General features: G+C 36.6%; 2 protein-coding genes across 10 annotated transcripts; both read left to right on the plus strand.

The window, feature by feature from the left end:
- The first annotated feature begins 1,641 nt into the window (after positions 1–1,641).
- LOC122306937 (luc7-like protein 3) lies at positions 1,642–5,572 on the plus strand. Of its 8 annotated transcripts, none has more exons than XR_006241570.1 (9): positions 1,644–1,842; positions 2,054–2,182; positions 2,453–2,492; positions 2,730–2,805; positions 3,000–3,200; positions 3,484–3,696; positions 3,780–4,355; positions 5,101–5,168; positions 5,318–5,572. XR_006241570.1 is itself a non-coding variant. In XM_043119512.1 (8 exons), exons 1-7 carry the CDS (start codon positions 1,800–1,802, stop codon positions 4,143–4,145), a joined length of 1,068 nt encoding a protein of 355 aa, XP_042975446.1. In that variant the 5' UTR covers positions 1,644–1,799; the 3' UTR covers positions 4,146–4,185; positions 4,292–5,572. The 8 variants fall into 8 exon arrangements, 3 of the variants coding, with proteins under 3 accessions (XP_042975447.1, XP_042975446.1, XP_042975445.1); XR_006241569.1 differs by having other exon boundaries at positions 3,780–4,185; positions 4,292–4,355; positions 5,101–5,572; XR_006241572.1 differs by lacking the exon at positions 5,101–5,168 and having other exon boundaries at positions 3,780–4,185; positions 4,292–4,355.
- A 5,151-nt stretch (positions 5,573–10,723) lies between these two features.
- LOC122306938 (putative glycerol-3-phosphate transporter 1) lies at positions 10,724–13,923 on the plus strand. Of its 2 annotated transcripts, none has more exons than XM_043119514.1 (3): positions 10,724–10,880; positions 11,641–12,723; positions 13,096–13,923. In XM_043119514.1, the coding sequence occupies exons 2-3, from the start codon at positions 11,727–11,729 to the stop codon at positions 13,638–13,640; spliced, it is 1,542 nt and encodes a 513-aa protein (XP_042975448.1). In that variant the 5' UTR covers positions 10,724–10,880; positions 11,641–11,726; the 3' UTR covers positions 13,641–13,923. The 2 variants fall into 2 exon arrangements, with proteins under 2 accessions (XP_042975448.1, XP_042975449.1); XM_043119515.1 differs by lacking the exon at positions 10,724–10,880 and adding an exon at positions 10,922–11,096.
- The last annotated feature ends 326 nt before the right edge of the window (positions 13,924–14,249 follow it).

A 14,249-nucleotide genomic window follows, 5' to 3' on the forward strand; every position in this document is an offset into this window, starting at 1 on the left:
TAGTTATTGAAAAGTTGTATGTGTATGTCACCCTATCAAGAGCTAACCAATCAATTTCAAGTCAACCTAAGAATTTGATGCTTTAATATTTTCTCCAATATCCTTGGTCCTACCCTTTTAATTAATTTCTCAACTTCCATTTTGTAGGTTTAATGTAATTTGTGTCTTAAATATTATATTTCTCCTTTTACAACAAAAAAATAAAAAAAATTGCATTCTTTTTTTTTCAATATTATATTCCACATCCTCTCACCCTTGTCTCTCCCTCATCGAATCGTGATTAGATCGATGTGGTGGTTGTGGATAGGTGGTGTTGGACGCACGACAGCATGGTGGTTGTGGCTGCTACGTTGGATTAGTTGGCGTCAAATTGGGTGATTGCATTGGACTGCCTTCCATTGGAGTCGGAATGGTTGTGGCTGTGGCATCAGGCTGCTGGTGTGGGAATGGTTGGGTGGCGATGTGAGACAGTAGCTGGTAGCAAAAGAGATGGGAAATATGTTAGGGTATTTAGGTGTTCTGATGTAGTCATTCTCATCGTGTTATTTTGTACAATGTTGACGTGTCAATGTCTTATTGGCTACTAATATAAAGCCTAAAATAGTCATAACCGCTTCAAAAGCGGAATTGGTATAATAAACAATTTAAGTTTTTTAAATCTCAACACGAAAATAATATTAAATAATAATATTTTATTAAATTTTCAACTTTTATTTTATCTCAATTCACTGTCTAAATCATACCTATGTTTTTCTTAAAATCCAAATAAAATATTTTAAGTTAAACAATTTCACTACTATTTAGACTTAGGACTGTAAAAAAATCGGTGAACTAATAAAACCAACCAACTTGATGTGTTCGGTTTGGTTCGAAACTGGTTCACTTTGGTTTCAATTTCGATATCTAATAATAAAAATCGGTTATAAACCAGTTTTGATATTTAGAACATTGGTAGATATATATTAATATTTCATATTATATATAAAATATTTGTTATATGATTTTTTATATTATATTATATGTTAATTGCTAATTAATATAATCTGAAATTTTAATATTATTATTCATCTATATTAATTTTATAATATAAAATTTGATATAATATAAAATTAATCTTATAAGTTTTAATATCACAATCAATTAAGATATAACATAAATTAATCTTATAATATAAAATGTGAATTTTGATATAAGAGATAAATTTTAATTTTATAACATAAAATGAGAAATATGGATCAATCAATTGCTAAAGTTTTGTTCAATTATGAATTTGTTTATTCGTAAAATTGAAAAAATAGATCTGACCAAATTTAAAAAAATTTAAAATTTCAGTTTCAAGATAGTCAATCCGATATCTATTCTTAAATGAAAAATATACATTACTTTTCACAATATTTTACATAAAAATATTTTAAAATGAGAGACATTTTTATGAACTATCTTATAAGAATAATATAATTTTACAAAAATACTCTTATTTTATAATATATAATATGAAATATTATGTATATCGTTATTATTATTAAATTTTCTAAACAGATATTGTAAAAAAAAAGGGGATCGTGTTACGCCCCTGTTCGGACTCCTCGCACATAACAAGTCACAAGTCACAAGTCACCTCCTCGTATATAAAGCACAGCACACATCCAACTTATCCGGAGTAGGCACTGTCTCGCTCACACCGATCCCGAAACACCACACAAAGGAAGAGAACCCTCGATTCTCAAGAAAGCCCTAAAGGCTAAACCCTCTTTGATTTGCAATTCCATCAATCTCGCATCAAAACACTCCCTTTGGCCATGGACGCTCAGAGAGCTCTACTAGATGAACTTATGGGTGCAAGTATTTCCATTTAACCCTAACTCCCGTTTCCTCTGGCTTTTTTGAGTATTTCTCACCATTTGCTGTTTCTTTATGCTTGTATGAAAATCTTGGGTACATTTAGGGTTTTGATTTTTGTTCCTTCAATTCTGATTTTCTGAAATATGGAAATCAAATAATGCTTTGGTTGCAATTTTTATCCCTTTTATTTTGCCTTTGGTGAATTTTTTAGCTCGTAATTTGACGGAGGAAGAGAGAAAGGGATTCAAGGAGATTAATTGGGACGATAAGGAGGTTTGTGCTTGCTATATGGTTCGATTTTGTCCGCATGATCTCTTCGTCAATACGCGGAGCGATCTAGGTGAGCTGAAATTAGTTTTTACCGGATTTCGCTAGGTTGGAGATTCTGTTTGGTCGCTGAGAAAACACGGGAAAATAAAAGATTTATTCTTTCCAGATCTCTGTCTCCCCCCAAAAAAATTAGATTATTGCCTCTAGGTTTGGTTGGTGAGAAGTTTGATTTATTTATTTTTGCTAAAATTGATCAGCAACAACGGGGAGTTGTTTTATTTTTCTCATGTTTGTTGAGTACAAGATTTGGCTGATTATTTTGTTTTGCCTTTTGGTGCAGGACCTTGCCCTAGACTACACGATCAAAAGTTGAAAGAAAGGTGATTGACTTTGGATTTAACCTCTTAATTTTTGTGTCATGTTTAGCTCACAACCAATATCAGAATTTTTTTCTTCATTATTATTTTTTGTTTTAAGGTACTAATTCGTGTTTTTTTATTTATTTATTTTGGTGGCTTTAGTTTTTAAAGTCTCACAACCAACATCAGATTTTTTTTTCTTCATTGTTATTTTTGTTTCTAGGTACTAATTGGTGTTTTTCATTTTGGTGGTTTTAGTTTTGAGAAGTCTCCAAGACATGACACATACGTGCCAAAATTTGAAGCTGAACTTGCTCAGTTTTGCGAAAAATTGGTAGGTAAAAAATTTCTTTCCATCCCCCCCCCCCCCCCCCCCCCCCCCCCCCCCCCCCCCCCCCCCCCCCCCCCCCCCCCCCCCCCCCCCCCCACCCCCCCCGGGGCCCCGGGGGGCCCTGCCCAAAAAAAAGAAAAAACAAAAAAAGCCTGTTTGTCTTCTATGTTTCTCTCATATTACTTGCTCTATTGCAGGTGATGGACTTGGATAGAAGAGTTAGGCGTGGGCGTTCTCGTCTTTCTCAAGAGGTGGAACCCACCCCAGCACCTCCACTATCAGCTGAAAAATCTGAACAGTTTTCCGTGTTGGAAGAAAAAATAAAGAACCTGCTGGAACAAGTGGAGGCCCTAGGTGAAGCTGGGAAAGTTGATGAAGCTGAAGCACTCATGAGAAAGGTAATGGCACTGTGTTTCTGTTAAGCATCAAAAGCCACATCTATTAGTCTCTTAAAGGAGTTACCAGCATTGACCAAATAGAGAGTGTCACTGCATTTCTAATCACCGCTTTTCTAATCACTGCAATGATTCCCTCCATAGTACTTTGTTATCATAGCCATTAGATGCACCAATTATAGAAGAACTTTAACTTTTGTTTGAAACATTTCCAAAGCCCAAAGCGGACCACATTTAGGTTTCTTGGTGTTTAATGTTGAACTTTTTTGTTAACTTTCTTTTACAGGTGGAGGCACTTAATGCTGAGAAGACAGCATTGGCCCAACAACCCCAGAATGATAAAGTGCTGATGCTTGCACAGGAGAAAAAGATGGCCCTATGCGAAATCTGTGGTTCTTTTCTTGTAGCAAATGATGCTGTTGAGAGGACCCAATCCCACATTACAGGGAAGCAACACATTGGCTATGGCATGGTCCGGGATTTCATCATCGAGTACAAGGTGAGTCTCCCTTTAGAAACAAGTTTATAAGAATTTTGCTATCATGTTTTGGTGGATAAAAGTAAATTTTTATTGTATTCCAGGAAGCTAAGGAGAAGGCGAGGGAAGAGGAAAGATTAGCTAGGGAGAAAGAAGCAGAAGAGAGAAGGAAGCAGAGGGAAAAGGATAATGAAAGGAGGAGAAGTGGTTCAGGGGATAGAGACAGGCATCATGATCGTGATCGAGACAGGGAACGGGAACGGGATAGATATCATGACCGAGATCAAGATCGTGAAAGGTCTAGGGATGGGAGTTCTAGAAGTAGTCGAGACGGAGGAAGAGGGATGGATTGGAGGTCCAGGAATGGTAGAGAAGGAACCAGGGATAGGTACCGTGATCGGAGTAGATCACGCTCACCTGCTAGGCATGGTCACAGAAGGTCACCTAGAAGTCCAGTTCGCCCGTATTAGTCAATTGAGTTGATGTGTGTCTGACGTTTAAAATTGCGAGGTAGATTTCATATATTTATTTTTTACCTGAAAACCTTTTTGAGCATGTGTTTGAGTCATCCGTTATCTTGTCAACGTGGGTGAAACTTTTCTTTGCTATCTCACAGCTTTATTGAGACTATACCATCTGTCTCCCTTTCATCGATATTATTAACGGAGAAAAGGGTTGAGGTAGGTATAACTTCATTGCTGTATCTCTTTTTTAATCCATTTTAGGCTTTGGTGGAATTATTTCTGTTGCAGCATCTGTCTCTGAAATTTTCTCATCTATATAATTTTTTGGAGTCATCTTGGGCTATATACTCCGATGTTAATTTAAATGGTCGGACTCAAACTATATGCCTGATTGAGACTGCAGCCGAGAGAGAGTTGGGGTTTTTCTCATTTGAGGTAACAATTAGATGTTATCTTACTTATCAAAAAAGAAGAAGAAATAGACGTATATCTATCAACACAACTCCAATATATTGATAGTTCCTTGTCGGATCACCCTCATTTATGGTTGTTTAACTGACTTAAACCAGTTCATTTACAAATTCTGCTTATACGTGTTTGACCTTGAAGAACTCTACCAATTTGGAAAATGTTGGATTATTTACTCTTGCCCATACGCTGGTCACTTACAGGCTATCCAGACAAAATATGGGTTGATGTAGTTGTTTAATCATTCTCTAAAGATCTACCAGTGAGGATCATCACCCTGCCTTCGCTACTTTACTTTATGGATTAAAATGGTAATGAGGTGCATACAGTTTGCCATGAATGGGTATTTATTGAGGAGACTAGAAGTAAGTGGGGGACAGATATCGATATTTGATATCTGTACGTGAAAAATGACTACTTGTTTAGCAGGGTTTGGGTTAGTTTTGGAGTTACCGGGTTCAGACAGGTACAGGTAATTACTTTGTTTTTGCAGAGTTATTCGTTAGAAGAAATGTTTTTTCCAAATGCATGGGAGACCACTTAAGTGGGCTGGGATACAAGGTAAATATTAAGAGGTAACCAAAAATTACAATCTGCAGAATAGTTTGTTTCTATTTAGTTTGCAGGATAAGGCAGGTAATCTGGTGAACCTTGATGGTCGAATTGCTGCTAGTAAGTCGATATTTTATGCTAAGGAATGGTTTGTGCAGGGAAATATACTTTTACTGAGTAGTTGCTGCTTTTGGGACTACATATATTTTATCCAAACAAAACTGGAGATGAGAAAACCAAAAATAGTTGCATTTGGAGTCGAGGAGCGCAGGTGCAATCCTTGTCTGCAAAAAATATAATTGTAGGTACCATGGCAAGTTATGAATTACCCGTCACTGTAAATGATTAGATTAACATTTATTGAATTAGTTTTGAATCAAAGGATATGCCATATTAAACTGTGCTTAAGGGTATCTTGGCAGATATCATGATTAAGAACATAAACAGTCCCTAGATTTTGTCTTTATTTTTTTGTTTGTCAATTTGTTCTGTAGGTGTGTAATTTTTTTCAATAAAAACCCTCCGTCATGATTCCTTTTGATTTCTAACAGAAGTTTGGGAAAAAATTTACAAAAATAAAAAAACAGAGACCCTGGTGAGTCGGGTTGCCCAAACCAAGCGATGCCCCAGTTATTCCGGTCACCCACGTTTCAAAACTTTGTATTTTCAAGATTTTTTTTTTTTTTTTAATTGGTTACAGTTATTTTCGTTAGATAAGAATTCCAAACCCACTGAGTACTTGAGAGTCACATTATTATATTTTTAAGAGAAACATATCAAAAAAGTATTTTCAGTTTCTTTTGGAGTTGGATAGACTTTTTATGTAGTAGGAGGTTGAAAAGACTATTCATCCATGTAACTAGCCATCGGCACAAATATTATCTACTGTCCTTCGTTTTTAATCGGAATTAGTTTTATTCATAAGAAAAAAATCTAGTTATAAGTATGTGTATTAATTTAATATAGTTGGTTAAAAAATAAATTTTATTAAAAATAATATTAATTTAAATTTTAAATCTAAAAAATTAATATTAAAATATAAATTAATACGCTATTTTATTCGTACGTAATAAAATTTTATTAAAAAATTCTATTAATAAAGGCTCATGCAAAGATCATTACACTTCCAGAAAAATGTACGAATCAGGCCCCAAGTAGAGTGCTTTGATGGACTGCAAAATAAAGGCTGCTTCGCTTTTATTGCATGAAGTGGCTCGAACCTCTAAAAGCCACTGCGTCTGTCTGTGTCTGCGTGTGTTAGAGAGAGAGAGAGGGGGTTGAATTTTGCCAGGCCATTTGGACAGATGCCAGGTTTGCTCAGGAATGGCAGCTTGGTGACACTGTTTTAGGGGGAGGTGCCCAGCCAGTGTACAGATTTAGGTGAGCCTGTAATTTTGGGTTGGATAAATTCCAAGTAGAGTTAGTTACTGTTTAGTTAAGTAAAGTTTTTATCTATTTTTATATAAAATATAATAAATAATTATTTTTAAATTTCAAAGTAATAATAATATTATTACCAAATAACGTTATAAAATTCTCAGCTTTCTATAACAACGCTTTGGTGCGTGACCACCGCCGGATACTGACAACCAGTAACATCCAGCAAAAGAGGTTCCCAAAATTTGAATAATTGAAGCTTGACATTTCGATTTTTTTTTTTTTTATTGGCTATTGAAAAAGTGTTGAGGCTCTTTAAATAATTTTTTTTTTATTAGGATTCAGACTGTTGTTAGAAATAGTTTTTATTAGGATTTAGAAAATGGATTGTATTGAAGATATTTTTGGGAAGAAAATAAAATAATATGAGATTGTTTGTTTTTCAGTTCTATGAATTATTTATTTATTATAACAATTGAGATAAGATATTTTAATAAATAAAAGCTCTATGTGCGGTAATTTGCATATTATTTACATATTCTATTAATGTAATTGACTGTATCACTTTTTTTAATATAAAATAATTGTTTTGGTGAATCACATAAGTAAAATTTATAAAAAGTATGAAAAAGTAACTATATATGACATAATTTTTTAATAAAAGTTATCTTGGTGTAAGGATAAATCTATTATGCCGCTTCATTGTTACCGCTCGTCAAAATAAATAATTAAGGAAGTGATTTTAAGTATATTATTTTTTTTTTAATTTTTAAAAATATTTAAATATATTAAAAAATATGAGAAAAATAATAAAATTCAAAAGTGTTCTAGTAGTAATAATGAGCGGTGCTACTCTTTGGTGTAAATATGTTCTGATTGAAAATAAGAAAATTTTTAAAAACTCATTATCTTTTTTTGATGAGAATATGCTACTGCATTCATTCATAATCGAAGTTACAACTGTGACTTATCAATACAGGAAAAACCAGACTATAAGTCAACTAACGCAACTGCTCATGAGCTCCCCCGACAACAAATTTCTTTGTGATGGACATTGTCTAAACTTCTACACCTTCTCTTCTGACAACAGTCAAAAGAGAAAGCGCTCTGTCAAACCAGAGCTAACGACCTTTCTTCCAAAGAAGAGAGGTATACTCACGCTCCATCCTCCCAAGGAGGAGGAGTACCACCCCACTCTCTCCTCCCAAGGAGGAAGAGTACAAAAACACCTACCTTCCTCCAAATGAGGAGTAGGACTAACCCCCACATTCATCCTCCAAAAGAGGAGTGGGACTCAAATCTATTCCTTTTTTATTAAAAAACTAAGCTAAACTAAAACAAACCAAACAAATATAGAAAGCAAATAAAACTGTAGCTTATGGACTGTAAAATTAAAAGGCCCAGCCTGAGACAAAAGCCCAAACTGAGTGCTTGAGGGGCCCGGCCCAAACCCATTAGGGTTTCCAAATCACCATCTGCCGCCGCCATCCGTATCCCCTCTGTCCCTCCTCTGCATCTTCCCCCGCCGAATCCCCTGCACCAGCGTACGAGAAGGCCTCATGTTGCCGTTTGCCCTCATGCCGCCGTTTGCACAGCCTTACCACCACGCTAAGCAACCGGCTTCTTACCAATGCTAGCTCCGTCACCGTCACCAACACCAGCCCAAACCCTCCAAGAACCAGCCATTCTCCGCTTCGGCTAGAAGAGACAGAGACCAGATACAAAGCCAGAGACCAACAACAACCTCCATAAACTAATACGAAAGCTAAACAGCAAACCAACAACAATATAAAAATGAAAAACGGTGCGTCACCCCCAATCCGGCCACCAACCAAGAGAAATTCCACCGTGAGTTCAACATGGACTTTTACCCCAGAAAACCTCCATCAACCCCCATGCATTCCAGCCGTTCATCCCAAAAAACACCTCTGTTTTCCATGGCTAAAACAGAGTCAATGAACCTGTCGGGAGAACACCCCAGAAACACATGCATACCAAGGCTTCTGAAACTCGAAATCCGTGGCTCTACCCACTGAAAACCCTCCCCTTCACCACCACGCCCAGCTACGTGGTTGTCCATGGTGGTCACTCTTTCAACCGAATCACATTCACGGCCAAAAAAACATCGAAACCCTCCACCTCCATCGTGTAAAAAGCCTTTTCATCCCATCCGATTGGAATAAAAATGGATGGCTTCAAAGTCCGATTGGAATAAAATAGCCCTCCCTCTTCATCGTGTAAAACCGCTTCCATCCCGTCCGATTGAAAGAAAAAAAAGGTAATCGGCTTCCGTGTCCTTGACCATGTAGAGAAAAATGCATTCCGGCCACCATGATCGCCGCCGACCCACGCTTATTAAAATCGGGAAAAGCGAAACTAGACTAAAACAAACTGGGTGGAGGGGGGGGAGCCGTAGCTCCCACCCCCCGTCTAATCCCCTTTTTTCCTTAGAGAGAAGGATGAGCTTCTCTCTCTACTCGAGAAACCAATGATTAGGTAGTTTTTTTTCAAAAACTCATTATCTTGCCATCTACAATTTCTCTTTTAAAAAAAAAAATTTCCCCAAAAACCATAGCCTAAAAAATTAATAAGTAAATTTATGAAAATATAATAAGAGGAGGACCAAAGGCCCATCGATTAATGCAATAATAATACAAAAGAAGTCAGGGGTCCTAATACTGTGAATACAACCCAAAAAAATTACAAGCACTCATAATAGAGCGTCGTAGTATGCCTTCGCATGTGGCGCAAGCGGCAAGGTGAATCGGTGATAGATCAATTGTGCAACTAACTTTGCTACGTCATTGTAAACCCGCCATGCATACGTGGCATATGTGGGCCATATATATCCAGGCGGATATACCTCACACGCTGGGATCATTCTTTATGGGATATGCGAATATACTCATTGCCAATTCGCCGCGCTTTTTTACGTCTCATAGTGAGCCGAAAGGCTAATGACGATTGGGGCCTTCATAAGTCGACGGCATTTGGTAAAATTTTGATCTATTTTTACCAAAAATGCCCTCTCTGCTTCCATTAACGTAAACTCTCTGCATGAAAGAGGTTTGTCAGCGTTGGATATGAATCAAGGATTAATTGAACTTGAGGAATTCTTTTATGACGCCCGTTAATTAATTAATGAAGTCATGCATATGTGTTTAATGGAGACTGCATCGTAGATTTTTGTTTGGAAAACGAGAAAAATTTACCTCCTAATTCTTTCTTACAAAAATATTTCTGATCTGATCGTCTCTCATTTCTTTATCTTTTTTATTTTTTACATCATGATCTGATCCGGCCTGCATCCTCCTTCTAATTTTTTCTTTTTTTATTATTTTAACTTGTATTTTCCTTTAATATTCATGCATGATTTCTCACATACATGACTTCATTTTCAAGAAATTAGCTCAACACCAATGTTTTATAACTGGTGTATCATGCAGTCTACAATGTGTTTGAAAAGTGGTCAAGACCACGTGAAAGTGACTGCATGTTCCAACTTTTATTATTTAGCAGATTGGATTAATAGAGCTCCTCAATGATTTACTTAGGGACCTATTTTTTTTATTACAACTACTTAGGTTCGTTTGGATATAGAAGTTCTTTTAATTTATTATCTTATCTAATTATTATAATTTTTTTAAATTTTTGTGTAAAAAAATAATAAATAATTCAACTTTTTTAAAATTTTAAAATAATATTAATATTAAAAAATAATATTCTAATGATATTTTATTCAACTTTTATTTTAACTCATTGTTTAAACTTTCTCTTACTTTGTTGTCCTTTCAAAACATACACACATATATTATTGAGATCAGACGCGATAAATATTTTTTAAAAGAGAAATGATAATTACAGTTTTAAGTGTATAAATGTTGTGTAATTATTTTAAAAAAAGTAAATAAATACATTATTCATATGAAAAGAAAATTTATTTTTTAACAATATATTCTATTTTTTTTCAAAGCGATTACATAATATTTACATACTTCACGACTCTACCTAATATTACTCTTCTGAAAAATATAAAAACTGATGGATTTTTGGTAGGGTGCTTTTTGTCATTTCAATGGCAAGAGAGAGGAAATTAAGCAGGTGAATGAACATGGGTAATATGGTAACTTACGAGTCATTAGTACGGCTTTAAAAGGCTCAAAAGAATCCTCACGTTGGCCAGAGTCCAGACGGCTCTTTCCTTGGAAGGAATAAAACGAGCTGTCGAGGAAGTGTTTTTTTATTTTGTTCTCATAAGTTTTAAGCAACGGTAAGCCGGAGAGAGGGAGGCAGGGAGAAAGTAAGATCGAGCCAGCGGTTCGCTGAGCTCAGTTAAGCTTCGAGGTTAGTTTTCTAAGAACCTCTAGGCTGATATTTAAATCTTTCTTGGTACTTGGGGAGGTTTCTTTCAAATTTGGCCGTTTAGCTCTCTGTTTTTTTTTTATTCGATTTTTCTATTTTTTTTTTTCCCTGGGGAGTTGGGAAATCGATTTTGTCCAGGAAAGATTGTATAGAGTAGGAATTTGATGATGGGTACTTGTTCCAACTATCATTTGACTTGTAAGTTACAATCTTCTACCCTTTCAAGAAACTTTCAGCAATTCTTAGTTTTGTTTTATGTATTTTATTTTGGGTGTGGAGGTTGTTTTGGTGAAAGAGAGGTCTTTGAAAAATCAGCTTGTTTGGTTTCAAATGAAAATTGATGAATTATACTCTGATTGTTTAAAGCCTGAAATGTACTCTGTTTTTTTGGTGTATAAGAGTTTTTTTTTTTCTAAACTTGGGTTAGAAGTTTGTCTCAGGTACAGGTTTCCTCAATCAATATACCAATTTGATGATGTTTGTTTCTGCGACTACAACTTCCAGTTTCTGTAAAGAAAGAAAAAAGTTGATTTTTTTTTTTTTTTGCCAACATCGTTTGGATCAATTGGCAACACTTGGTTTGTCAAAGTCATTATCAAAAGAAGAAAGGAAAATATAACGAAAGAACAACAATTTATTGAACGCTGGCTAATCCCCCAACTAGATGACCCTCTTGTTGGATTTGGTTAATTGCTTCATTAAATGCAATCTCATGTGTCGTTCTTTATTGTTTTATTTCCAGGTTGCGGAGTGTGGAAATTTTAAGCTGAAGGCAAACTTCTTCTTCTCCTCTATTCTTTTCCAGAGCAAGGATAGATAAATAGATACATGGGTTCATTGTCAGAACCAAACGATGAGAGCAACTATAGCAAGCCGCTTGGAATCAGGTTCTTGGAGTGTATCAAGGGAACCCCCGTTTCCTTCAAAACCCACCAAGCAATTGTTTTGATTGTAACATTTTTGGCATACGCAAGCTACCATGCCACTCGAAAAACTACAAGCATTGTTAAGAGTACCCTTGATCCTCAGTCATCAGATTTGGGATTGAAGTTCGTACCATGGAGGGCATCTTACTTGCAGGAACCGCCTAAGCTTTCCCTGGTTTCTGAGGATGGTTGGCCTCCATTTAATGGATCAGATGGGACAGCCTTGCTTGGAGAACTTGATCTCGCTTTCCTCGCAGTTTATGCTATGGGAATGTACTTCTCTGGACATTTGGGTGATAGAGTGGATTTAAGGATCTTCTTAACAGTGGGAATGCTGGGAACTGGTTTGTTTACTTCTCTTTTTGGCGTTGGTTACTGGGGAAACATACACAGTTTTTACTACTTTTTGATAGTCCAAATGCTTGCCGGTTTGTTCCAATCGACTGGATGGCCTTCGGTGGTTGCTGTGGTTGGTAACTGGTTTGGAAAGAGCAAGAGGGGGTTAATTATGGGTATATGGAATGCTCACACTTCAGTTGGGAACATTACAGGTTCCCTGGTTGCTTCTGCCCTATTGAGCAACGGATGGGGATGGTCCTTTGTTGTGCCCGGTCTCATGATTGCTTTCCTTGGTGTGGTGGTTTTTCTCATATTGCCTGTTAATCCTGAATCTGTTGGAGCTCATGGAGAAGGTGACACGTTTCATCCTCCCAAGAAACTCGATGAGGGAGCAGTACAACCTTTGTTAAACTCAGAAACAGTAGCTCGAGACAGAGCTGTGGGTTTCATAGAAGCATGGAAAATACCAGGAGTTGCTCCTTTCGCTCTTTGCCTCTTCTTTGCAAAATTGGTTGCTTATACATTTCTTTACTGGCTTCCGTTCTACATTAGCGACACAGGTACATTAGCTTCTACGCTTTTCAATTGTACTAATTTATTTAATTTTTCTGAGATTTTTTATTGTTATTATAAGATGGGTAAAACAGAAAAGATGAAAAACAAAGAAGGGCATTGTAAATTATTGGCCTAAATGATGCTTCTATGAATAAGCTCGAACGCCTGGCTCTTATAGTTCCTTCGATTTTCAGTCATGTAGTTTGAAATATGCCTGAACTTTTCACGGAAAGGTGATCGTATTTTTTGATGTTGTGGGGATCTCCCCTTTGCAGGGGTTCCTTGAAGGCATGCTTGTTCATGGATTACCAAAATTCATTATTGAATTACAAAGTAACATCTTGATCACTCCTAAGTTTATGCTTTTCATTTTGCAGCTATTGATGGCAAGTATTTATCCAGCACAACAGCTGGAAACTTGTCAACATTGTTTGATGTTGGTGGTGTGCTTGGAGGAATTCTAGCTGGCCACATTTCTGATCGTTTAGATGCCAGAGCGATAACAGCCGCAAGTTTCATGTACTGTGCTATCCCTGCTCTCTTCTTCTATCGCAGCTATGGACACATTTCCTTAACCATAAATATTGTTCTGATGTTCATCACTGGCATGTTTGTGAATGGACCTTATGCTCTCATAACAACAGCCGTTTCAGCGGACTTGGGTACCCATAATTCATTGGAAGGGAACTCCCGAGCACTGGCAACTGTGACAGCAATTATCGATGGCACGGGCTCTGTTGGGGCTGCCATTGGACCCCTGTTGACGGGCTATATTTCTTCCACGAGTTGGAGTGCAGTTTTCATAATGTTGATGGCTGCAGCTCTAATTGCAGGGCTGCTTCTAACCAGGCTAGTCATAGCCGAGGTGGCTTCAAAGATCGAGGAATCGAGGTCGCATGGAGTGCCTGCAAATGAAGTGTAACTTTTTCTAAAATGTTGCGGTGTTCATTTATGCTGCCTATGTGTGATTTCCTCTGCAAGGCGCTCATATGCTCGCTTCCTCTGTGGATTGAATGCAAATGAAGATCCCCTATTATAGTCAAAGAAAAGAGAGGATTTTTTTAACCTTTATCCATTGTTTGGTTTGCAATATAGAAGATTTTTTTCTTTTTGATTTTTTTAGGAAGATCTGTCTGTAAATTATTTGTATGTCCGTCACATTTTAGCATATATAGCATCATTCAGAAGGATGAGCAATTCAGCAACTGACCATCTATTCTCACCTGGATTGCCTTCTCTTAGGCTTTTCTCAGTAGTCTCAGCTTGGCTTCTTTATTTGGACTCCGGATTTAGTTTCAGTCAGTCTCCTTGGCAGACACATAGAAGCTATGTTTCAAAACATGGTGAACATATCTTTTTGGTCATCAAGCTGACAACAACTATGATTGATGTGCTTCCATTCAAACTAGACGAAGGTATGGAGTCCCTCTGTAATTTTTAATGAAAGTGCCATAGCAACCTTCTTAATGAAAGTAAAATGTCTTTCGAGAAAAGAGAACTTTTTTCTGGCAATCCCATGTTATAAAACAAA

Source organism: Carya illinoinensis, chromosome 4, assembly GCF_018687715.1.
Source record: "Carya illinoinensis cultivar Pawnee chromosome 4, C.illinoinensisPawnee_v1, whole genome shotgun sequence".
NCBI lineage: Eukaryota > Viridiplantae > Streptophyta > Magnoliopsida > Fagales > Juglandaceae > Carya > Carya illinoinensis.